Source organism: Ceratina calcarata, unplaced genomic scaffold, assembly GCF_001652005.2.
Source record: "Ceratina calcarata isolate Rehan_Ccalc_2016 unplaced genomic scaffold, ASM165200v1 scaffold272.2, whole genome shotgun sequence".
In the NCBI taxonomy this organism is placed as follows: Eukaryota; Metazoa; Arthropoda; class Insecta; order Hymenoptera; family Apidae; genus Ceratina; species Ceratina calcarata.
Genome location: NW_017149416.1, coordinates 54,388 through 79,305, shown reverse-complemented (window position 1 = coordinate 79,305; position 24,918 = coordinate 54,388). Strand labels below are relative to the sequence as shown.

At 39.0% G+C, this 24,918-nt stretch overlaps 5 protein-coding genes across 11 annotated transcripts; 3 read left to right on the top strand and 2 right to left on the bottom strand.

The window, feature by feature from the left end:
• Positions 1-1,185: 1,185 nt before the first annotated feature.
• Positions 1,186-8,156, bottom strand: LOC108623537 (zinc finger matrin-type protein CG9776). 3 transcript variants are annotated; one of them, XM_026812381.1, is made up of 9 exons: positions 8,094-8,156; positions 7,352-7,665; positions 7,132-7,263; positions 6,339-6,504; positions 6,084-6,262; positions 5,617-5,994; positions 5,100-5,205; positions 3,816-3,934; positions 1,186-3,740 (listed from the first exon to the last, which is right to left on the bottom strand). In XM_026812381.1, exons 2-9 carry the CDS (start codon positions 7,646-7,648, stop codon positions 1,452-1,454), a joined length of 3,666 nt encoding a protein of 1,221 aa, XP_026668182.1. In that variant the 5' UTR covers positions 7,649-7,665; positions 8,094-8,156; the 3' UTR covers positions 1,186-1,451. The 3 variants fall into 3 exon arrangements, with proteins under 3 accessions (XP_026668182.1, XP_017877589.1, XP_017877590.1); XM_018022100.2 differs by having other exon boundaries at positions 7,991-8,134; XM_018022101.2 differs by lacking the exons at positions 7,132-7,263; positions 7,352-7,665; positions 8,094-8,156 and adding an exon at positions 6,566-7,108.
• A 170-nt stretch (positions 8,157-8,326) lies between these two features.
• LOC108623539 (protein MEMO1) lies at positions 8,327-11,915 on the top strand. The gene is made up of 8 exons (XM_018022104.2): positions 8,327-8,671; positions 8,987-9,068; positions 9,150-9,218; positions 9,313-9,425; positions 9,540-9,651; positions 9,727-9,943; positions 10,023-10,127; positions 10,227-11,915. Exons 1-8 carry the CDS (start codon positions 8,620-8,622, stop codon positions 10,362-10,364), a joined length of 888 nt encoding a protein of 295 aa, XP_017877593.1. The 5' UTR covers positions 8,327-8,619; the 3' UTR covers positions 10,365-11,915.
• Positions 11,916-11,968: 53 nt separating this feature from the next.
• On the bottom strand, positions 11,969-20,012 carry obe (activating signal cointegrator 1 complex subunit obelus). Of its 4 annotated transcripts, none has more exons than XM_018022098.2 (12): positions 19,926-20,012; positions 18,919-19,076; positions 18,763-18,854; positions 18,550-18,698; positions 18,237-18,482; positions 14,003-18,166; positions 13,456-13,947; positions 13,186-13,376; positions 12,951-13,119; positions 12,613-12,870; positions 12,215-12,557; positions 11,969-12,147 (listed from the first exon to the last, which is right to left on the bottom strand). In XM_018022098.2, the coding sequence occupies exons 2-12, from the start codon at positions 19,047-19,049 to the stop codon at positions 12,059-12,061; spliced, it is 6,324 nt and encodes a 2,107-aa protein (XP_017877587.1). In that variant the 5' UTR covers positions 19,050-19,076; positions 19,926-20,012; the 3' UTR covers positions 11,969-12,058. The 4 variants fall into 4 exon arrangements, with proteins under 4 accessions (XP_017877587.1, XP_017877586.1, XP_026668180.1 ...); XM_018022097.2 differs by lacking the exon at positions 19,926-20,012 and adding an exon at positions 19,742-19,855; XM_026812379.1 differs by lacking the exon at positions 19,926-20,012 and adding an exon at positions 19,416-19,730 and having other exon boundaries at positions 18,919-19,078.
• A 43-nt stretch (positions 20,013-20,055) lies between these two features.
• SCCRO3 (defective in cullin neddylation 1 domain containing SCCRO3) lies at positions 20,056-23,347 on the top strand. Of its 2 annotated transcripts, XM_018022103.2 has the most exons (5): positions 20,056-20,296; positions 20,553-20,716; positions 20,825-20,842; positions 20,948-21,132; positions 21,215-23,347. In XM_018022103.2, exons 2-5 carry the CDS (start codon positions 20,635-20,637, stop codon positions 21,815-21,817), a joined length of 888 nt encoding a protein of 295 aa, XP_017877592.1. In that variant the 5' UTR covers positions 20,056-20,296; positions 20,553-20,634; the 3' UTR covers positions 21,818-23,347. The 2 variants fall into 2 exon arrangements, with proteins under 2 accessions (XP_017877592.1, XP_017877591.1); XM_018022102.2 differs by having other exon boundaries at positions 20,825-21,132.
• Positions 23,348-23,448: 101 nt separating this feature from the next.
• LOC108623540 (uncharacterized) lies at positions 23,449-24,848 on the top strand. Its single transcript, XM_018022105.2, has 3 exons — positions 23,449-23,890; positions 23,959-24,122; positions 24,196-24,848. Exons 1-3 carry the CDS (start codon positions 23,708-23,710, stop codon positions 24,539-24,541), a joined length of 693 nt encoding a protein of 230 aa, XP_017877594.1. The 5' UTR covers positions 23,449-23,707; the 3' UTR covers positions 24,542-24,848.
• Positions 24,849-24,918: the final 70 nt, after the last annotated feature.

Genomic DNA, 24,918 nt, shown 5'->3' with positions numbered 1-24,918 from the left:
TTTTTGTTGTTTATTATTAGCAATGTTCTTCCGACGTCTGATTTCTTTTTAAAAAATGCGTTTCTAAAGTGCATAAACCTTTGGGATTGATTGTATAGCCAATACATCCTTAAAAAGATTATTTCAAATTAGTTACCAATATCGTCACTATCGTTATTTAAATTTAAAATAAATCGGACGAAAGACGAGAAATCTATAAAACGTGTACTTGACGCATAATAAAATTCTGGACTAGAGTCGTGCGCGGTATTGAATGACGTTTAAAACACAGCGGCCAAGAAATTTTATATTGAGAAAGAGCCAGCTGTTAGTTTTTCAAGCTGTCATTTTGTTTCACTGCGTGGACTATTTAAAGTAATTTAAAAGTTAAAAGTAATGTGTATCACTGTCATAATTTTGCATGTTCTGTACATATGCCCACGGTAGTGTTGAAATTTGCTACTACATACTCGTTTCACTGTAGCGTAGTAGTAGAAGTACTGATGGATTTTCGCATTGAAATTTTTAAGTAACGTTGTTTGGAAAATTACGACAATACGGTTGTAAAAGTATTGAGTACATTGCCTATGTCAGAAGTATAATTTACGATGTGTACAGCGTTGTACAATAGTCGTATTTCGTATTGAACGACACTAACTGATACGAATCTCTTCATTGAATTATACATTGTGTGCAACTTGTACGCTTTCAGGGTTAAAGCGTGTGATAATAATTCTCGAATCCATAAAAGTTTTCAAACGGCATAAAACTGTAAGTTTCTAACTGACTAAATAAACGAAGTACGAATTGAGTGGTGCAGAAAACGAAAAGAACTTTGTCTCTAATTTATTTCCTCCCCCCTTATCATAATCTAGATGCTCGTGAAATTTCATAGTTTATTAATAGAATCATCGATCAATCAGATTTACAATTTCTTGGAGCACTGCATTTATATTATTCATATGGCATTTAAAATAAAGATAAACGAACGTAATCAATTCTTATATGCCTAAAATACAGTGTTTATAATACCCTTATGGTTGTATTAGAAATTTTATGTGTACTGTATAACGTTGCGAGTTTCTTGCTTTTGTAAATCAAAGTTATATGAAGTAGTATACAAAATAAAAGCTAGTACGTATTTCGCGATACCTTTGTTCTCTATTTCGCTTCGCAAAGGGAAGGGTCTAATACGAATTTGTTTGATAAGCAAAAGAGAAACATTTACTATTTCCCATTTAAAATAATTACATAATCCCATTTAAACGTGTCTATAAAGTTCACATCGACAGACATACGCGTCACGTTTCGCATCAGTGAATGATCAGAAAATTGTGAACAGCGGATGTATACTGCATCAAATACCTAATTAAAAGTGAACCACGAAAAGTTTAACGTTACACATTCTTATAAAAAAAAAACTGGAGAAGTCGGAAAAACTTGTTCATAAAAGTGAGAGTCCGGAAAAAGGTTTATAGGATTGTATCACCCTCGTCGATGCCTAACATTTTTAAGTCATCCGGTCCTGGTTGAGTGTCCACCTCGGTGTCTGCCTGGGTGATCTCCGGTGGCGGTTGATCCATGTATTCTGGCCCGTAGCCAACGCATCCCAACATACTGTACATAGACGAATACATGATGTTGGCCTCCTGTTGGCTTTGCTGTTTCATTTCTGTCTCTTCTTTCGGGAATATGATATTTAAAGCCTCCTGCAGATCGTCGGGCAGAGGAATGCTGGGGTCGGATCGTTTCTCAGTGGGTTCTGGGATCTCGGAGATGTCTGGTGCAGCGTTTTCGACGGTCGGCAGCGGAGGCGGCGGTGCTTGACTCTGAACGAAAGTAGGGACCGCCGGTATCTGCGGCGGCGGGGTCGTCATGAAAGAGGGATGCGTTTGAACCGGACGTACCGATTGATGTGGAGCGAACCGTGTTTGAGTCTGAACGAATGGCGGTGGATTAGTTATAAATGATGGAGGTGGTCGGTTCGTTGGGAACTGCGGCCTGGTTTGCGCGGTTTCCTGTTGAGGCTGTGCCGAGAAAGAAGGGGGTGGTCTGTTCAAAGGTGGCGGAGGATGTGGAGGCAAAGGTAACTTCGATATACTCTGCGTCTGCTTCTGTTGCTCTATAATCGGCTCTTCTATTACCGTTTCCTCGACCTGATCTTCGATCTCCATATCGACTACCTGTTGAGTAGGTTTTGCTTCGTTTAACACAGGCGGTGGCGGGGCGACCAGTATCTTCATCTGTTGATTCTTATTTTGGGCAGGCGAAGTACTCGCATTACTACCGCCACTACTAGCCGTAGAAATAACGTTAGTACTATTGCTGGAGGCAATGTTGTTAGTGCCCAGATTTAGTGGAGTAGCTAATTTTGTGATATGCACCACACCCGGTGGATTTATAATTTCGTTCGGAACTTTTGGCGTATCTTCAAATTTACTTTGCTGATAAGGAAGCGGGGTAATGTCTTTTTCCGGTAATTTTGGTTCCTCAGTCTTTTTCTTGAACAGCGGCAATCGACCAATGAAAGGTAATTTACCTTTCGATACTTGAGGCGTTGACTTCTTCGACTGCACGTTTCCCTTCTTCGATTTCGAAGCGGATTCGTTTGTCTTCTTCTCGAATTTTGACTCATCGTTAGATGAATTATCCTCCCTTCTATCCTTTCCGTACTTCTCGTAACCCCTCTTTGGACTGTCGCGCCAGTTTCTTTCGCGTCGGGGCGACTCGTTGCTGTCCCGTTTCCTACGATCTTCGTAGTAATCTCTCTCGCGATCCCTGTCCCTGTCCCTATCCCTATCCCTGTCCCTGTCCCTATCCCTGTCCCTGTCCCGGTCACGATCCCGATCCCTGTCTCGTCCGCGTCGCCTGTCATATCTGCTGCTATAACGATCGTATTTGTCTTCCCTCCTGTCATACTTCCGATCACGATCGTCTTTGTATCTGTCGCTGTCCCGTTCCCTGTCATCCTCCTTTTCAATAGGTTTACTTTCAGGCGGTTTCACGATCATGTTGACTTGTTGTTTCGTCCAGAATCCCATATGAGGCTTAGGCATTTCCTCCGGTTTCGGTAACTCTATCGGCTTAGCCGCTACAGGTTGCGGCTTTTCCTCCTCCTTTTTTATCCAAAAGGGTTTCGGCGGTTCCTTCGGTCCCCACGGTTCTAAATTCTCCGGCTTCGGTTTATTCGAAAACGAGGATTGGACCTGTTCCTCTTCTTCTTCTTCTTCCTCAATAGTCTTCTCCTGACTCAGTCTACGGTTGCTAATAGATTTCATCTCCTCCTCTTGCTTCGCTTTCAACTTGTCTCTGATCGAGTTCAACAGTTGTCGTTCGTCGGTCTCCACCGGCTGAGGTTCCGGAGTCGCTGGCTGATTTATGTGCTGCGGCGTCACTTTTGGCCAATGGCCCTTCAATTTTATTCGATGGTAATCGATCTCCTCGTTGAGAATCGCTTGCGTCGATGCTTTCATCTTGTTTCGCATAGCAACGCGAATGCTCTTGGACATGTCTTGATCGGAATCGGTGTCGGAATTATCCGACTCGCTGGAACTGTCGCTGCCGCTGCTCCTGTTCCGTCGTTTCTTCGACTTCTTTTTACTTTTCTTCGATTTCTTTGACTTCTTCGATTTCGGCAGTGGATCATCGTCCTTGTGCTTCTGCAATTCCAATTGTATCTGCTTGTGCTTCTCCTCGGAGAACGCTTTCTCGCGATCCGCCATCCAATCGGTTTCCCAATGTGGGTTTTGCTCGACAAAATGCTGAATGCAAACGAGATAATCGATATGATCTAAGTCTCATCAAAGAGGGAAGAGGATGAAGTTTAATCAACTTACAGAATAATTCTCTTGATGCTGCTTGGATTTCAAGTGTAAGCTTGCACAGTGGAGATCGCCGATCCAGGAATCGCAAAGCTTGCAGTACCATGCCGTCGCAGCGCTAAAGAACTGCAACCCTATAAGCAAATAATTGAACTCTTAGCATCGCTTAAGCTTTGAAAATTGTAAACAATTTAAGTTCATAAAGAATGACCTTATATTCTGCCACGACACATTCATGTCACTGAAAACAAAAATAATATATTAAAAAGATGCTCAATGAATGGTAGCTAACGTTAAAATATTCTTTGGTAGTAGATTCCCACGTCGATTCTAGAAGAAAAGGGGCAGAGGGGAAAAATCGTTTTATTTATACAACTGTATCATAGAGATGTTACACAAGTAAAATAAAAATAATAAATTACATGAAACAACATACTGCAATTGCCTTTTTTCGAAATTCGCTGATAAATAAGATATAATAATCTGACATTTTTTTTCTGGACAATCATCGATAAGAGACTGGCATTCGCAATATGTTTCACAAAAGATATTTCAAAATTATTTATAAGATATGCCATAAAGATATTTGTAAGTATAATAAGTATCCCAAGTAATATAGGCGACACAAGAGATTATCACAATTTACACATTTTCATATAACTATATACGTTATTCGTATCTGTACACGCACCAGCATTATAACATTGTTTTCTATCGGCATGTATTTCACATTGTCAATAAAATCTTCCTTCGTGTTCATTCTTGAGAGCGAACCGACCTATATACGACGGACCGACGAACAATACACTTGCGAGGAATAATTTTAAATGGTTCGACTTATAGACAGACGCTGAAATATCTGAAATCGCTCGAAACCGTGCTCTTCGAGTCCATTTAAAATCCAGTGCATCTCTATGGTGATTACATCATTGCTATAAAATTTGCTGCCAACATTGCAATGCGGACAAATAGATCGCGGGAACAAAAAAGACTGCCCCGCGTTATGGTATCGCGTGAAGGATCGTAAAAACGGTACAATTTCCGCGATTAAAATTTCCGATATCCGTATATCGTACTTTTGCAAATTTAAAAAGAAAAAAAATAAAAACAACAGGAACAAGATATTTGTGCTTGCACGTAATCCGACTCTGCGAGTCGACGATACGTATGTTAACGCAGACAAATTTTTAAGCAAACCATAGCCGTAGATTTCTTCAATACATACCGGACACCACAGTGTCTGTGCACAAGCTACGGAATTGTATTCTATTAGTAATTATCCACTGAAATGAACCATACCTTTAATAGGCGTTCTTTTCGTCGGCAGTCCGGGATAATAGGGCACTTCCTTTTCCGTTCCCTCTCCATTCCGCTCATGCCACGGCATATCAACTATCTTGCGTTCCTATTAGAAGGAATTAAATGTTACGACAATGCTCCCTACAGAATTGTACGAATACTTGGTGGTACTTTTTTAATGAGAAATTGTTGTCGTTGGTACACCGACTCGACTATGTACCAAGTACCTGGGTGTCGATCATTACTGTAATATATCATCCATATACAAATATAGTTTCAAATTAGAAATATATATTTATATATATAGTCTTAACCGAATCCGTTTGTTCTCGGACAACGTAAAACAATTATCAGTAAGATATTTCTGCATCCTGTTCTAATGATTGCAATAAAAGTTATTCGTGAAGAACGATCTCCGTTTAGAAACCTCTACTACAGTTCAATTGCATTGACGGTACCTAGTATTGCACGGCCGGAGGAGTTTTACTAAGATTGTTATAATAATATTGCGACTTACTAAGCAAGCTTCTTTGTGTTCATTGCTATGCAGGTGATTCAAATATTCCTTTGCCGTTTTAGGAAATATATCGCAGACTTTACACCAATGCATTTCTGGATCGTAATGCACAAAATTGTACATAGGTTTAGAATCCTCGGGAGATCTTCGATCTTTTATGTCCCTTTCGATTTTCGAGTCCTTGTCAGAATCGGTGGCCGACGATCTATCGGGCGACTCTGATTTTCCCGTTGGGAAGTCTTCCTTGGGACTTCTCGAGCGTTTAATCTCTAACTTAAACTTGCTCTTAAGATCGTCGACGGTCGCTTTGTCCCCTATAATTCCGGTGAGCATGTCGATAACGTTATGTATCGACTTCATTTTGTTTTGTATTTCAATCTGGAAATTCAGAGATCAACGTACAATGAAACTCACAGATAAAACGATATTCGTTCTTCTTCTTTATTCGTTTATCAGCGATGACGTACCTGCAACTTTTGATTTTCTTTTACGATACGAGTATTCTCTCGTCCACCTTCTTTACCAATTTCATCGCATTGCTGACGCAAAATCTCCAGTTCGCGTTGTAACGTCGCCGATTTCTTAACGTATTCTTCCCGCTGTTTAGCCAAAGTCGCTTTCTGTTGCTTCACTTCAGCTGCGATTGCTGTTGGACATAAGAATGAAAAAGCATTGAAAAAGAATGATGATGATAGAATCTTCTAATCAAGACTAAAACACACCTTCCTTCTTAGCGTCTTCCGGTCTTGCCATAGACGATACCAGCCCGGAGGAACCACTGTCCACAGGTCTCGATGATTCTTGCTGTGACGTTAATGTGGGAGGAGGTGGTGGCTGCTGATTGTTATAAGGTACCTGATTCCCTTGCCAATTTGGTGGTGGATAATCCTAACAAAGTAAAAACACGTTTGATGTCAAATGGTTAAACAATATTTTTATCGAACCTTACCTTTATCTCTCCATATTCAAATCAGAACTTTGGATAATACACGGAAGATTCTTGAAGATCAGTCAATAATACTGGTTTCCAATGTCGATGCCAATAAAATAAACAACGCGTGCGTTATACTTACGAGCGGAATCACAATAATTCGCGGCGAAAAAGAACAGAATGTTCATTGCCAAAAAATTAGCACAACACTACCAAATAATATTAAAAAACACTTTGGTAGTTCGTCTAACGATTTCATAGTTAATTTCGCGAATTCATAGAATGCGATCGGACCTATGAATAGGCGAAATAATAAGATTCATTTATATCGTATCTCGGTCGCAACACAATCTTCGTTCCAGGGTTGCAGATGTTTTAATTGTAGCGTCAACAATTAACGATTAAATTTCTTTAAATATCAATCCGAATCAAAAACCAGACGTTCATTACCAAATGGCGTTCAATTGAATTAAAGAATTAATCATTTACCCGCAACCCTGCTCCATTCACGGTCAGTAGAACAAATATCATTTCCATACAACATACTCCTCTTAGTCAGTATACTTTTTTTAAAAAAAACTTACACTGCGATAACCAGTGGGTTGCTGATAACTGTAGTCATAGCCTTGCCCATAATTATAGTTGTAGTTATTGTATCCTTGGTTGTAAGTTGGCAAAGGTGGTGGTGGTTGACTGGTGTTTGGAGGTGGAGGTGCCTAGAGAACCAATAACGTTGTAATGTGTAATGTATGAAATTGTTCATGCTATCTTCCTTCCTCCATTTTTGCCCATCTTCGATTGTACCTGGTATTGATTGTGAACTGCAGAAACGTAAGTCCCAGGATTACTTGGATTAGGAGTAGATCCCTGAGTCTGAGCAGCAGCTTGCTGTTTCCAATCGGTCGAACGGGTAGAATCCTTTCTTCTTCTGTCCCTGGAACTGGAACGCGATCTTCTATCTCTAGAACGAGACCTACGGTATCTGGCTCTTCTTGGCGATGGAGATCTATCATACTTTCTAGACCTCCTTGCCCTATGCGATGAATCCTCCGAGTCCGCACTAGGACTCCTCGGTCCTTTACGCCTCGGATCCGCCTCCATCCTCCTACAATTCTAATCTGAAAAGAATGCAAACGTGACGCCACGTGATCAATGGAATCAAGTTGACGTGAATTAAGTTCTTTATTCGGTGACAGATAACACGCGGAATGTACACTGATGCGAGAACGCGCGATACAATTTTAATAACTATAACGAACATTGTGACCTGAACGAAATTCTACGACGGCCGGGTGCGTCGTGAAACCCGATAATTTTAATCACTACGCGTGCGAGGGCAAGAAAGAAATTATTTTAAATGTCGCATTGCAGCCATTGTTATCCTATCGATAAAACATCGGTCATCTCTCGCGGCATGCCGAACGCTTCGCTTTAGATATTTACCTTCGCCAATAATCGGATCGCGTATCTAATAATACTCCGTCTTCGATAATCGGGTGTGGAAAATAATGAAAATAATGTGTTATAATTCGTTTACGAATCATACATCCAACGTGACGTAACGTGTAGACATAGACCCAGAAAAGTCCGAAAACGAATGGAAGAAGCCGCTACGAACTAAGCTACTATAGGCAGAATGCATGGAAGTCAAGAGTTTTAGATGGCGGTACTCAACGCTCGCTTGTTAACTATAATAAAATTAATAAAATAAAAATAAGAAATTAATATCTGGTTCCACGCAATCGATAGCAATCATCCCGATGAGACGCTGAGCAGTTTGTTAAAAATATCTGGATCTGCGGTAGCATATTTGTTCCTTTATTTGACTATACTGCACACTGGCGTTTCGGAAAATATAGCAATCCTGCAGACGTTATTAGAAACATGTGGTTCGTGGCTCAGTAAAAATTAAGTTTTATGGTAGAGTTTTATAAACATTTTTTACAATACAAGTCAGATCAGACGCGTCTGCATCACGTACAAAATCGTGCGCCAGAGGCACAAAAGCTGGATAGTTATCCGTTTAGAAATAGTAGGTAAAGGATAGGAAAATTGTTGGAATAAGGTGAAAAATGGCATTAATTAGAAGAGCAACTCACGCTGGTAGTTGGTACGCAGGCTCTGGTAAGTGTCATGAATGCTATTTAAATTATTTTCTCAGGCTTACTCCGCGTTTTAATAACGTTCGTAATTAATTAACTTCTTCGATTCTCTTTCGTTTTGTCTACGCGCAGACTGTCACTATTACATATGTTGACAAATAACCGTTAAATGTTGACAAATATTGTACATCGAGAATTTCATATTTTCTAATGTAATGTCAGGTTAATTCTCCAATAAATTATTCGAATTCCTTTCCGTTTCTTATCTACGTTAACGAAATACATTACTGTTATCTATGTTTGAGCGAATCACTATGTAATATTATGTTTTACATAGGTATGGAATTAAATAAGCAATTAGAAGGGTGGTTGGGGGCTGCAGACTTATCACATGGACCTGCTAGAGGAATTATTGCCCCGTCAGTAATTATGCTACTTTAGAATAATACTCAGTTAAATTAAAAAACGATATTTATTGAAATATGAACGAAATTTCGCAGACATGCGGGTTACAACTATTGCGGAGCATGTGCTGGTTTTGCATATCGTCAGATCAGTCCTGTAGTCGTGTAAGTTCCCTTCTGCGATTCGATGATGTAACAATGTTTAAAACGTACTTTTAACGCGGTAGTTTAAAAATGTGATTGGATTATTATCATGTAGGCGCAGAATTTTTATTCTCGGCCCATCTCACCATGTAAGATTAGCAGGCTGTGCTCTCTCCTCGGCTCCAATTTATCAAACTCCATTGTATGATCTACATATTGACCAACAAGGTATAAATAGTGATGACGCGGATCACGTTCAAATTTTATTTGCCTATTTTCATATTCAGCCGATGGTTATTTGAGTTTTATAATCGAATTATAAGTATGTATTGTACATGATAGTATACAGAGAGTTGGAAGAGACTGGACACTTCGGATGGATGGATTTGAACGCAGACGAAGAAGAGCATAGCATTGAAATGCAATTGCCGTACATTGCGAAAGTGATGGAGGGGTACGTTCACTGTTGTTAGGAATATAGGATGATAACGTTGATAAGAACTCCATTGAAAATTTTATTTGAATTCAGTTTTAAAGACTCTTTCACGATTGTTCCCATACTGGTTGGTTCGTTAAGCCCTGAAAGGGAAGCGCTATATGGGAGAATATTAGCACCTTATGTAGCAGATCCACAGACGTTATTTGTTATATCATCGGATTTCTGTCATTGGGGACAGCGTTTTCGTTACACTTATTACGATAGATCATGCCCCATTCACAGATCTATTCAGAACCTTGATAAAATGGTACTAGTTTAAACAATCTTTCGATTCCTCGCCATAGGCATATCCGATTAAACAGATTTTGTGTAATTCTGATTCGCAGGGTATGGACATTATAGAAACGTTGAATCCAACGATGTTTACTGATTATCTTAAAAAATATGGTAACACGATATGTGGCCGGCATCCTATTAGCGTCTTTCTACAGGTAATACATTTTATTCATTTATATTTGTAGCTTTTACGCAGGTGAAGCGTTCGTCGGCATGTTAGTTCTCTCTTCATCATGAACTGTGTATTTCAACAGGCACTGCATAGTTTAAAAGGGAACAGTAACGGCCAAAGAATGAACTTGAAGTTTCTGAAATATGTTCAAAGTAATCAGTGCAATAACATGAATGATAGTTCCGTTAGTTACGCCAGTGCTTCCTTGGTTCTCGAGTGATAACGTGTAAGCGGTCGTTTGAAATATTATTGTCATTCAGAGGATTCTAAAGGAGAAATACTAAAAAACGGCAGTAATAACGTATCCTAAAGTCGTATCAATTACGATCCTTTTTTTTGCCTTGTATTTAAACGAGAAACAACGGGACTCCGGAGTTGCGATCCATTGTACCATGTGAAGTTATCTCAGATATTTGGGGAGAAAGAAATATATTAATATTTGTAATGAATGTGATGGAGTAGAAGTGCATTATTGTCACAATTAATTGCTTGAAAAAGAAAAAGAAAAAAAACACGAGATATATTTCGGTTTATTACTTACGAGAAATAATCAGTACTTCCAAATTTTCATTACGGAAGGAGCTTAAGTATTTCTTTGCTTTGATCAGTTAACGGAAATAATACTATACAAAGTGCATTTCATATATATGTATACTAAGAAGATAGCAGAAGGTTCAATCTATTGATGATAAAAGGGAAGGAAAAAAGTATTTAATTAACGACTTTCTAACAGCTTTAAAGACTATGATAAGTAACGAAAAGAAGTATTTAACGTCGGCGTTATTAGAGAGGCATGTTCACGGAAGCAAGAAAGTTAACTATAGCGTTTTCATTTGTGAACGTTCAATTGTGATTTAAACCTAAGAAATATTAATATATTCGATAAATCTGTGAATGGTCAATCACGAATTGAAATCATGAGATTATTATTTATTACACTTGGAATTTTAGCGGCCAGCATAATTTACTGACTTGGACGAACGGTATCAGGCGTTTATTTCCGATTGCTAGGACAATAAAACGTTAAGAAAAGTAAATAACGAGTAGGGGACACTTTCTCACAAATTGCATTATTTATCTCAGGGATAATACGTAAGCTTAAAGCTAAAATACCTAGGACTAAAGTATCTCTTCTAGGTCATTAGAATGAACACTCTGCGCTGATCGATGTCGAGCGAAACATTGCGGATAAATAGCGTACAACTTAATCACCGTTCTTTTTTTTTAAAACAAAGCAATGAAATGATCTCATATCCTTCCTACCATAATACTACTACTATCTTGTTAGTCCTTGTTAGCCTAAGGAATTATAAACAAATATTGTACTATTGCAATATCACAACAATTAAATGTGAAGAAGGATCAGTGTGGAGGAACGATCGCCGATATTATTTCGTTTTTAACCGAGTACTGCCATTCGACTAAATCATCCGCAATTAAACGAACTAACATGATTCGATCCGAACAATTCCATCTGTTGTTATTAATATTTTCACATAATTTGTCCGTAGCGTCTATATGATAAAACTGATCCTTCGAGTATTAATTTTTTTATCCATGTATAATTAAATCGATAAGATTTGCATTTGTGTGTATGAGAAATATAAAACAATCCATATATATTGTTTTCATAGTCTCGTAATAAAATACGTATATACGTCCATACATATGTACAATATGTATATAGATACGTATGGATTACGAGTATATACGTACGAAAAATTTATATGCACCTGAGAAAAAAAATAAATACTTAAAAATTTTAAACATCTCTTTAATCATAGTACTTTTTTAATTATTAAAACAACTTTATACACGCATATGTATATATGGTAATAAAATAATATTAAATTTTATTAAAATACTCTTTACATTTACTTGTCGTTTAGAGAACAACGTAACAACCGAACTTACTTAAGGTATCACATTTAATTTTATGTTGTATTGCTGATCCAGTCCCATGTAACAATCGGACATCAAACGAAACGTCAGATTGGCCGATCCTTAAACATTCGATCATTGTAAAGAGAAGGAATACATCGAAGAGAGAATAAATGCGAATGTAGTTACCTAGCGTCGACGGAGCCGTGAATTGCAATGGATGCGATTTGTAATGATCGTGAACACCAGCTGCTCGTTTCATAGCCAACAATTCGGTTGAATTGCCCAAAACTAAGAACCAACCCTCGTCCTTTCCTTTTTGAAACATAGGACAGTGCGCTTTCAAACCGCAGTTAGATCTGTTCTTTCTTCTCATTCCGACGTTCAGTATGTAATCTTGATCTTTATGGACATTCACAACGTCGGTACACTTGGGACTCAACGACACAAATTGTTTTGCCTGTTCCTCATCGTAGCTTTCAACGTGTAACTCGAGGCAGAGGACTGGCATTTCTTTTAATACCATATGCATCTAAAATACAGCGTGTTTCATTCGTCTTGATAAGCTTTTTCTCAAATTTAATTACCTGATGTATTTCTTCTTCTCGGAATTCTTTACCTAATATTTTTGTAAACATATTATATTTGTTTGGAATAATAGAGCATAATTTTGGTAGATATAGCGACAAGCTTTCGAACAATGGTAAATGTTCCGAATTGACGTGCGGCAACGTAATAAGCGGAGACTCGTGAATCCATCGAGCTTGGATGATCATCTGAAGTAAATTTATAATCATTAACGTGCTCGCCAACCATCCGTGTTCCGCGACTATGTCTATCATTGCCTAAAAATTAACACATGAATTATTATTATTATTATTATTATTATTATTATTATTACAAAGTGCAAATTTTAAATTCGTACTTGAATAATTCTGATCGCCTGGTCGAGGACCGATTTTAAATCAGTTAAATAATCCACGCACGGCATGGGAAGCCTTGAAAAATGTGCCTGCAGTAATAAGAACGTTTTGGTGTGCGGAGAACTGTAGGAATAATCTTCTACCTTGTACAGACACATCTTGCTCAGTTCCCTGTAGAGCAATTAAACACATTCAGTTTTGGAACAGATTCTCTGTTTCGTAAAAATGATACTTTACTCGTTCAAAAACTCTTCGTCGTGTCTCACTGGTAATTCATCGTACTCGTGAGAATTACACAAGATACGTAAGCATTGCTCCAGCGTGAGAGACTCATTCATCGATTGCTCGAAGATGGACATAGTGCGATACGACAGATAATAGAACGACGCTATCTGACCCATTGGAAGTGGGTACAAAATTTGGTCTTCCTGAAATCAATCGAAAGTATTCGAAATTATGACGTAACGACAAATTAATCGAAGGAAAATTGTATTATAGTCGATATACCTCCACGTAATCGACGCAATGCGAGTCTATTAAGACCTTCAACGTCCCGTCCACCAGATATGACAAATATTGATTAACCGTGTGAGGTTCCAAGGCACTTAGATTATAGTATCCCGGATTTTTCAACAGCCTTCTAAAGAAGTAAGTCCACGTTAAATAATCCAACAGCTCTTGCTTGTTCTTAATCGTGCCGGACACAACCTCGGCATTTATGTGGTCAGGCAAGACTTCTAGCAAACTCGATTCCACCGGGAACGGTTCGTGTAGGAATTTCTTATAAAACTCTTTCTTCAGATCGTGTACCAAGATCACCGCCACCCCGGAAGTATCGAACTGAGGCCTGCCGGCACGACCCATCATTTGAAGCACGTCTGTGATCGGCATGTCTACGTAACGATGTTGTTTCCCATCGAAATACTCTGTGCCTTTTATGACGACCAAGTGGGCAGGGAAGTTCACGCCCCAGGCCAAAGTAGCAGTCGTGATCAACACCTGAACGTTATTTTAATTGAAATAAAAAGTAGAACTACTTAGCGCGCGAACATACCTGTATTTTATTATTAACGAATAGTTCTTCAACAGTTCGCCTATCTCTCTCTTGAAGACCGGCGTGATGAAGACCAATTCCAAAGGCCAATGTTAGCTTCAAATTCGTATCTTTTATATGATCTAGGATGCTGCACATCTCATCGTCAGGCATGTTCAGCCACTGTTTAGGATTATCTTCAGCCGCGAGATATGCGATCAAGTCCAGCGCCGTTAAACGGGTTTGTCTTCGCGAAGAAACGAATACTAGAGACGGGCTGTCTGGCGCGTGTTGTCTAATAGCCTGGAAAGTCGGCCTGTTCATCGTGGCCATACGGGGGCAATAATTCTTCCCTGGGAACCCGTCTATGTGAATTTCCAGCGGTACAGGTCGTACAGACGGACGGAAATTATACATGCCCATTTCCCCGATGCCGAGCCAGTGAGCCAGATCCACAGCGTTTGCCAGCGCCGTGGAAAGACCTACGATTCTTATTTTCCTCGTCGTATGAGAGGAAATAAAATTAGTTCGCGAGATGATGACTTCTAACACTGGACCGCGATCCTCCCCTAACAAATGAATCTCATCTATGATGATGAGTGAAACGTTTTTCACGTAATTCCTCGTTTGCCAACTCCTACTGATACCGTCCCATTTTTCAGGAGTAGTCACGATCACGCTGGCGCTTGCTATAACTTTGATATCAGGCGACACGTCGCCAGTTAATTCGACCACTTTCTTTCCCAATCTCTCCTCGAGCCTAACTTTCCAGTCCTTTATCCGTTCTCGGACTAGAGCTTTCAATGGCGCGATGTATACAATCTTCTGCGTCGGGTATTGCTTGAATACTCTAAACATAGCGATCTCAGCGGCAATCGTCTTCCCTGATCCAGTCGGAGCTCCTAGAAGTACGTTATTGTCCGTGTGGTACAGACAGTGAAATATCTGCGTTTGTATTGGATTGAAATGAGTGAATCGGTATAGGCGTTCGAATGCTGGTTCCTTCAATGCTTTCACTGGTAAAGGTTGCAACTTTAACAAGTCGGTATGCGGTGGGTACATCTCGGGCAGGATCAGATCGTGAAAAGTTAAAGGTAGCGTGTATTCGCAGCCTAGCCAGCGGTCGCTCACTGCTCTGACTATGTACTGAGAGGGCAAAGGTTCCTGGAGCGGAATAGTCATCACCAGTTCCTCTTCAAAATTACCATACACCATCTTCCTCGTCATCATAAAGTATTCGTGATGGTATATCATATTACTTTCTGGATCTTCTATCCATATCCAAAACGGTTCCGAGGTTTTACCGTGGACTTTGTCGTTCCATTGAAACTGAGGGTATATCTTCAAACGTATTCTTAAAACTGTCCGAGTGATAGGCTGCAGAGTGGAGTCCATCTCTAACGCCGGTAGCTCGTCGCAACATTTCTGCACCAGCAACGCCGTTTTCAGACTGACCCGTAAAACGTCTGCAAGTTCTTTGGCAGTCATGTCGTTCAATCTGTCAATGGTCAGGTCGTGATCATCGATCTTATCCACGACTTCTTGAGGTAGACATGTGAACTGGCGGAGAGGACTGTTCCAGTTCCATTGCTGCAGCTCGATCATCTTCGCTATTTCTAATAAACGGCCAGTCATTAACGCGTTGTTCAGACCTAACATGATTTGGAACAGCGCCCGAGATATGCGTACTGCGTTTTGTACGATGTACGTTTGATCCGACATCAAGGAGAAGCTGTTCACATGGCCATGTGACAAGTAAGTCTGCAGCAGAATGTTCACTTTGCCGTGTATGTTCTCTTTACCGCCTTTGACCGTGAGCTCGCAATTCGAACATAGATCATCCAGCTCGTTCATCTCATCTTCTCTTACTTTCAGCTGTTCAAACTCCTGGGACTGAGATATCATCGCGAATATCTCGCTCTCCATCATTATAGGCTTCCTAAGTTCATTGAACAATTTAATAGTATCGTACTTAAGATAAAAGTGGCTCGCGATACGTCCTAAATTCGTTGCACTCAGATCTCCAGTAGCTTTCGAGTAACGAATCATTTTGGCTTCGTCCAACGCCATAGCTGCCCCATCGATGAGTTCCCTCCTCTTTTGCTCCAGGTTCGGATCGTCCATAATGACTTTATAGGGAATTCCATAGACATCGTGGTTCAGTTTCATTCGTACGAACAAATAGGTGTAACTTAGCCACTTGACAGCTTCCTCCACGTTCGATATCGTGCCCAACGCGATCTCGGCGTTCAGATTGTCAGCCAAGCATTTAATGAAGCTACTTTCGATGGGTATTTGATTCGTTAACAATCTCAGGTAATGAGACAGTTTGTCATAAGCAGTAATAATGACAGCGTAACCGGACGAGTCGAATTGTGGTCTACCGGCTCGGCCAAAGATCTGCAGGACATCCAATATACCCAAGTCGATGAACGAGCCATGCTTCGAATCGTATATCTCCGTTCCTCTGATAATAACAGCATGCGCCGGCAAATTTACACCCCAAGCCAGCGTCGACGTGCAGACCAGTACTTTGATCAAACCATCGGCGAAGTATTTCTCTACCATGTTCCTTTCTGAACGTAACAGGCCAGCATGATGCACGGACAATCCGCTGTTGAACAATTCCATCAGATCTCTATTACGCGATTTAGCGAACGGCTTGTGTGTGCATTTCAGGGTAGGTATAAATGACTTGATCGTGCCCTGCTTGCTCGCCATATCTCTCAATACCTTTGCTACCCTGACAGTCGCGTTCCGCGCGTGCACGAACACCATCACTTGATGTCCCTGGCGCAAATTCTCTATAACGTTATCGTAACACACCTGGTCCATGTAGCTTATCTCTTGCATAGGCGACGAAGCTTTGACGCCGATGAACGTTTGGCTGAGAGGCACCGGTCGAAATTGGTGATCGAAATAGAAGAGTCCTTTCTCAGGATTTACTCTTAGGAAAGTTGCGACGTCCACGTAATTAGGCAGAGTCGCGGAGAGTCCAACGATTCTGATCATACTTTGCGACGATTCCACTTGTCTCAGGGTTCGGGCGACCAGTGCCTCGACCACGGGTCCTCTGTCGCCGTGCAGAAGGTGTACCTCGTCGATTATTAATAGTTTCACGATACTGGTAAGGGAGATGTCCCCTGTCCCTTTCCTGGTGACGACGTCCCACTTTTCTGGAGTAGTGACTATCATCTGCGTTTGCTGAATCTCAGATTTAGTCAACTGCATGTCTCCGGTGAGTTCGCGGACGCATATACCGAGGCATTGAAGTCTCTTGCCAAAATTCGCAGTCATTTCGGCTGCCAGAGCCTTCATCGGCGCTACGTAAATTATTTTAAATTGATTTTTCATTAACTCTCCATGCTCCATGTGCTGTTTCAATTGATGAATCACGGTCAACATCGCGATGTTAGTCTTCCCGGCGCCTGTTGGGGCGCAGATCAGCAAGTTCTCGTTGGTATTGTATGCCGCGTTGAACACTATACTTTGTATGCGATTCAGCGACTCGACACCGGAGAAAGCCTGCCGCCCGATGTCGTCTAACGAAGACACTTTGACAGGTGTGTAATTTACGCTCACTGGCTGGACCTCCGGGGCCGGTATGTGAACCTTCTCATACATTTGCGTGTTCTCCCTCTTAGCGTTCTCCGGTAGCATCATCTTCTGTTGCGATACAAAACCGCTTGTACCTCTACCGCCCGAAATCGAATCAAACACAAACGGATACTTCACTCTTCCCGCGACAGGACTCTCTCTAAATATAGGCGCACGCATTTCCGTAAGTGCTTCATGCCTTTTTATGCTAAGCGCGAAATTATCTTCGTAGTCTACCTTTCCATCACGTTTATTCATCTTCTTCTCCTCCTTTCGCACTTGTTTAAACAATTCTTTTTCCTTCTCAGATTGTATAGTTACTTGACCACTGATGACGGGTCTATCAGCGTTGCAATTAACTTGTTTCTGTATATTGTTCTTTGGGACCGAGGCTATAATACTACCTTTATGTTGGATAAGGTATTCCATAAACTCCATGGATTCGAAACCCAAGAGACTGAGCAACTCGTCTTCTACATTTTCAGAATGTGCCAGTTTGTCGACTATGATCTCTTCTAATTTTGCTAGAGACAATTCCAATTGTCCATGTTTATTCTTCAAAAATTCATTATACCTCGCTTTGTCAAACTGAAATAAAAACACCATTGCAACTAAACTGTTTTCGTTACTCTGACGTTAATGCAAACTTAGTACGTACTCCGGACTTGGATGATTTTGCTATTTCATTTTTATATTTCATGGAAAAATTGTCTGCGCTTTGAAGCGTAGTTTCTACAGTCATACTACGAAGCTTATCAGTTTCCGGCCACAATACTCTCGCACGTTTGTATTCAAATTTAGGATGAAACAACATTTTCATTTCACCATTACTAACATTTTCTTTTCCATTTCTTATGAGTCTTAAAACATTTTCATCCAACTTTTCTTTTATTGCTGTGATCACCTATACGAACAACTTCATTTTTCTATGTCCATTTACTAAAATTTATAACGAAACCTAGTGCACTTACTTTTAACATATCTTTTGTATCTTCAAATGTTAAGTTTACTGCTTTTTGCTTTAGAATTGCATAGTGCCTTCTCAATACCAACTTTTCATCGATCAACAGTTGTATAGTGAACATTAAGAATTCATCTATGACCGGGGAAGGGCACTCTCCTAAAACAATAAGGAATAAGAAAATGTATCATTTCCTATTTCAGTATCTTTATGCATTACGTACCCAGTACTCTTTCAGCAATTTTCCACAGGTTCTTAAGATGAAACGAAGCATCAGTAGGTGTTTCTTTGGTCAAATCTTGCCAGGTAAACTCACTGCATAAGAAATACAATTTAGTAGTTCAATTAAATAAGTCAGATACTCTCATACAATCAATACCTTCTTATGTTAACATGTTCCTTCTCTTGTCTTCTGAGGAGATCATTTGGTTCCAGAAATGACGTACTTTTAATACGTCCGAGATCTGTGGACCACCGCAAGGATCTCGTGATCCGTGGTAATTCAGGCATCTTTCAATGATGATATATCAGTCCGATCTGTACAAATTTATGTTACATCAAACATCACATTATGTACATACAACAAAACTTTCGTTTCAACAATAAAACATAAACCGATCGTCTGATTATGTCGCGTGAGAATTGCAATCGTTAGACTGCACATTTTTATGCATTTATAAGAGACACAAAATTTGAGTATTGCACACCTTGCAGTGTGCAAGGATATATAAAGTATTGGAATCAATACGCCTGTTAGGATGCTTAATGAATTAAAGCAAAGGATAACTAAAATTTATTCTGCAACATTTTGCACAAAAATCTACAATCTAACAACTATTATCGTTAACCCTAAGATAAGATAAGCAAGATACTCATCATTTATCAATTATTATGATATACGTACACGATGTTATCTATAATGTAATTAATTGGATAATTGCAAGCAGTTTAAACAGTATAATGTTATATTTATTATTATGCACATCACGTTAGTTTCTTCGCATCAAAAACAATTGCGAACTGCTTCTTTTCTTACTATCTGCACGACTGTAACACACATACGTGTGTTTCGATTTTGAACGCACGCACGTATATACATGAGATCGGTTCAGATTTCTCATAAAATATGTGGAATTTAATTATACGTATTGAGATGGGGGAAAGACCGACAGGTTTTCGCACTTCATTGATTAAATATTTACCAAAAAACGAAACAGAACGATCAAACCTCCCGGGAATTTATGCAAAAAATAGTTGACCATGTTCGGATCGCGAAGCGGCCGCTAGTGACTGTTATTTTTGCCCAGGTATCAATACTGAAATTTATGAAAGAAACTTCGTTGTTGCTCCGCCGTGAAGGGACTTTTTTATTATTGAAGTACTTACAAAAAAGAATGTTTCTTTATTTCTGAGTTTTTACATGCAGAAAGTTTATTAGCAGCCATTTACTCGACGTACGAAATAATAAACTACTGCGACTCTGGTATGATACTGACACCGTTACATCGTTTCATCATGTTGCACCAGTGGAAATGACAGTGATGCTCGTCCGTGTATAAATTCGACCTCGATGACATATAAAAGAAATGTTTGATCGTGCTGGGAGCGAAGCGTTTTGTTCATTTTAATTACGACCAACCTGGACACAAATAATCCGCGAGAATTTAATGAATGAGGGCGAGGCAAGATATTTTGCGGTGGGTCGTCACTGGGGTTACTCCGACCCAGGTAGACCGAAAATCCGCCTTAATAAGAAGGTAAAGGACACATTTAATTAACATAATCGCCTTTTTTTCATTTCCCAATGCTCCCTAGTCAAAGATTAGAACAATATATATATCGCAGTACGTGTAAATGCTAATCTTGTTTCCAGCAGCTTAATCGTTGTGCAACACACTTTTCCGTTGACACCGTACAATAAAATGAATAATATAATTTTATTTAAAACACATGTATAAATATTATAACGTGTATATTAAAGCACAGTATTTTGTTACATTTGTTATTATTTAGCTTTTGATCAAGACTGCCAATGTAAGACTGAACTACTGATGCATGGAATGACCATTGTTAACATTAAATACGGACAGCATCAATGGGAAACTGTTTTTCGTGCTTTAAGGTGTCTCTTCCACCAGCCACTGCCACAAGATCCTCATCATTCGATTACAAAGACGGTAAATCAGTTTCGCGATACATTCTCTATTTAGCGATCGACAGTTCGCCTGATCGAGACGTATCATTGAGGATGTATTGTATAATCATGGATCAAATGTTCTTTTCAGAGACGATGGAGCTGAGAGGTTCGTTCTTAAATTCTTGTCAACAAACCGGGCCCTTAGTGCCTGAAACACATTTAAACGGAAACAGAAAATCAGTAACCGCATTATCAACATTCAACAATGTAGGGTCTGATAATTGTGGGTCCATGCCTATCGTACAAAGTAACATACGTTCGACGAGAGGATTTTACGCACGTTTGTCACCGTTGGCCAGATCCGGGACATCTTCTGGTCTAAACGCGGCTGCTGAATTGAAACAGCAAAAGGAACCATCAGAGAACAAGTTAAACAGTTTATTCGACCAATACAAGGTAAACTTTCGAATTACATTCAATTCTACGTTGTTCATACTCATCGTTTTACATGTTCTCATCTTTTAACACGGTTTCCTAGGATTCGCACGAAGACGTGATTTTAGCCGACGGTATAGAAAGATTATGCAACGATTTACAATTGTCGCCAGACGAGTTTAAAGTACTCGTCCTCGCGTGGAAGTTGAATGCTAAACAAATGTGCCAATTTACGCGTCAGGAATTCGTGGCAGGCTTGAAAGCGATGAAAGTAGACAGTATACGTGGTATACAGTCGCGATTACCGGAAGTCGTTCAGGATTTAACCATGAACGGTGATTTATTTAAGGATCTCTATCGATTTACATTCCGATTTGGTTTAGACGTGAACGCCGGCCAGAGGATATTGCCGGCTGACATGGCGATCGTCCTCTGGAAGCTCGTTTTTACTATACGCGAACCACCGCTTTTATTAAGATGGCTCAAATTCCTCGAATCCCATCACGTACGAGGTATACCCAGGGACACGTGGAACATGTTCTTAAACTTTGCTGAAAGCATTGGCGACGATCTGAGCATCTACGACGACGCGGAAGCGTGGCCAAGTCTGTTCGACGATTTTGTAGAATACGAGAACGATCAAATGAACCAAAACATCAGTAAGGACGATATTCTAAAGGATGTTGCTTCTATCGACAAAGCTTAATTAACGTTTTCAAACAGATTTGGGTTATGAACAGGTATTACTATTCTTATTACCGTACGGAATTATTTAAAACCACTTGACATCGATAAGGTAAGAGATAGCTGTCTTACGATATTTTTTTTATTTATTTGTTTATTTTATCGTTAAAGAGCAAGTGAGGGAAACGCGAAATGATATAACTATTTTACGAATATCCAAGCTATTTTCTCCGAAACGCGAGTCTAAAATTTTGCACGTCTAATAGGTAAGAGAGAAATTCTATATTCTAAATTTGTGATACGATACGTACGGGTATATACGGCTTTCGAGTATATACGCCGGTAGAGTCGAAAGATTTATTCAAATGTAATTACGTGTCACGGTGAAACGAATTGTATTAAGATTCTTGAAAAATTAGAATATCTTATTAGAATAGAATGCACACGTTACTGTTAAACAGTCTTGATCCTTCGTAATCGTAGTTGAAATACGATTTGGAATGGACGTTTATTTAAATTATGTTCCTATTTATTTCTCTTAAACGTCAGTAGCAGAAGCCTTGACCACGATGAAACGAATACAAAAAAAGATATATTTCGAATGAGATAAGATTCATTACATACACACACACACATATGTATATAGTGCCATGTCTTTCGAAAAGTACTAAAACAAAAATTATAAGAATTAGTGATAATTAATATATCATTGAACAAATGTAAGACTCATTGATATTTTTGCAAGAAAAGAAATGAGAAAAAAGATGCGCTATGTATTTATATTCGCGGTTTTGATTACTGCGAACGATCTTAAACTTCGTATATAGCTTTACGTTTAATCGATTGGCGATGGATGTTCGGAATGTCTCGTCGATATGCTTTAATACACATACATGTTCAGTGTCACCTCGTCTTCAACACTTATTTAAAGTACAATACTTAAAACAAGATGTAGTACGTCGCTTGCTCGGAGGGCCTTTCGACTTATTCCAGCCGCAACTAATACTTCTAAGTGACCATTCTTCCATTCTTTCGTACATATGTAAAGAATAAAAAATTGTAATACGCGCAGTATTCTTCCTTTTAATCATGTTCAGACAGTATTTCTAATAGATGAAGAAGGGGTCCTCTGCTGTTCAAGTACTGTCGACTTCATAAAATTACCTAAACGTGGATAAAAGTTAAGGTCAACAAACGCACACGTATTATTAATTTATTTCTACTAGAACTCATCGATAAGGGCTTAAATACCTACGTTTAAACCCTGGCTTACCGAAAATTAGCTTTATATAATACTTTTTTACCAGGTACACGCTTTTGTTGGAACATTTCGCTTAAATAGATTTTCGAACTAGTGTCAAGGTACATGTATTTGTTACTTTTATTGTGATAACGTCTAATTAGATCGAGCAATGTAAGAGTATTGTTGGAACGAAAGAATCATAGATTGTAATGAAAATGTGAAGAACCCGAGTGCGACAAATGTTTATAACTTTTACCAAATTCGTTTTTGGTTTTGTAACGAAAATACAAACGATATAGGAAAAACTAATATGGTGCATTTAATAAGGAGCTTGACGATGTGAATAAGTATAAGTTTTCATATTTTTACAACAGTCTAATGTCCACGATCTGATAACGTGTATTGATAAGTTTTATTATTAAATATAATTGATTCACTGATAGAATGTCAACGATGTTATTATCAATTTTGTATGTATATGCACATATTAATAATAATATAAAAATTGTGCATCGCTCGCAAATTTTCCAATGGTGGGAATCTTGCATTCCCTTTTCGCGCGATTTTCGACACTCGTCAATTTTGAAATCAAACCGTTGCACGTCGAACAACACGCCGTGTTCACGTTAGCGAACTTCGAGTTTTATCAGTCCAAGTTATTCTTATGCGATGGCTTTAAATTACTTCGAAAAATTAACAACTAAAGCTCGGGAGCTTGATAATGGTATTGAGAAATTGTCTATAACATGGGGGATGCCACAAGTATTGAGTCTAATCAATTCCATCGGAGAACGTACCGAGGACCTGGATTCTTACGTCGAAGATGTATGGGGCGTTTTAAATGACACACAGGTTTGTAAATGTTCACTAATTTCACTGCATCGTTCATTAACTATTCTACGATTTGTAAACGTTATTAGAACGATTTAAGAAAACTTCGGTCCGAAGCGGAGAATGAAAACGAAGAGGATTCTGTAGCACAAATCCTTGAAAGAGCCAGAGAGGAATATGCAATTTTAAAAGAGGAATGTGATAATTTGTATACTGTGTTCGCTGAGTACGGCTATCATTATGATTTAGATCAGTAAGTTCTAGCAGAGGAGAGGAAATCTACTATAATATTTAGTGTACATTAATAATTAATCGCCATTTTACAGAACAAATGGAAATGATAGTAAAAGTAATGAGCAGACTTTGATTGAAGGAACAGAAAATTTACAACTTGTAGAAAGTACTCCAGAATCTAACTCGAAGTTCGAAAAAAAGGGAACCAAGTTTATTCCAGGATCCGATGGCAGTTATAAATATGAAGCAAGTTTGACGCCATTTACGACGCCACTGGATAACAGTGTCACAACCACATATACTGACAATGACGGTGATGGTAGTTTCATTGCCCACCAAGATTATATCAGAGAGGATTATATGTTTACTCCTGGGGGTAGTCAACGTCCACCGGTACAAATTTACTCAAAACATTTTTATAATTTACTTAAGAAATAAATTTTAACAAAACTGTAAAATCTGTATATAAAAGTCTAATAATAATAAATTGTTTTTCTATAACAGAATATGTATTAGATATACACACAGAATAATAAGCTATTCCATTTTTATGTGTTAGTATACAGCTAGTAACAACGAAACTGAGCCAGCTATGTGCATGTGTTAGTTTCCCCTAGGGGACAAAATTCAAAACGAGTGTTAATAAGTGTACGTTTTATCTTTTCAATGCTCGATCAGGCGTTTATAGAATTGTAATTGTGATCGATACTGTTTGACACGTCAAAATAAAAACAATTTTAACCTACGTCTGGATAAATAGTTACTGATGTAATTTTATTTTGAAATTGAATGTAAAGGGAATGTGAAAATACAGG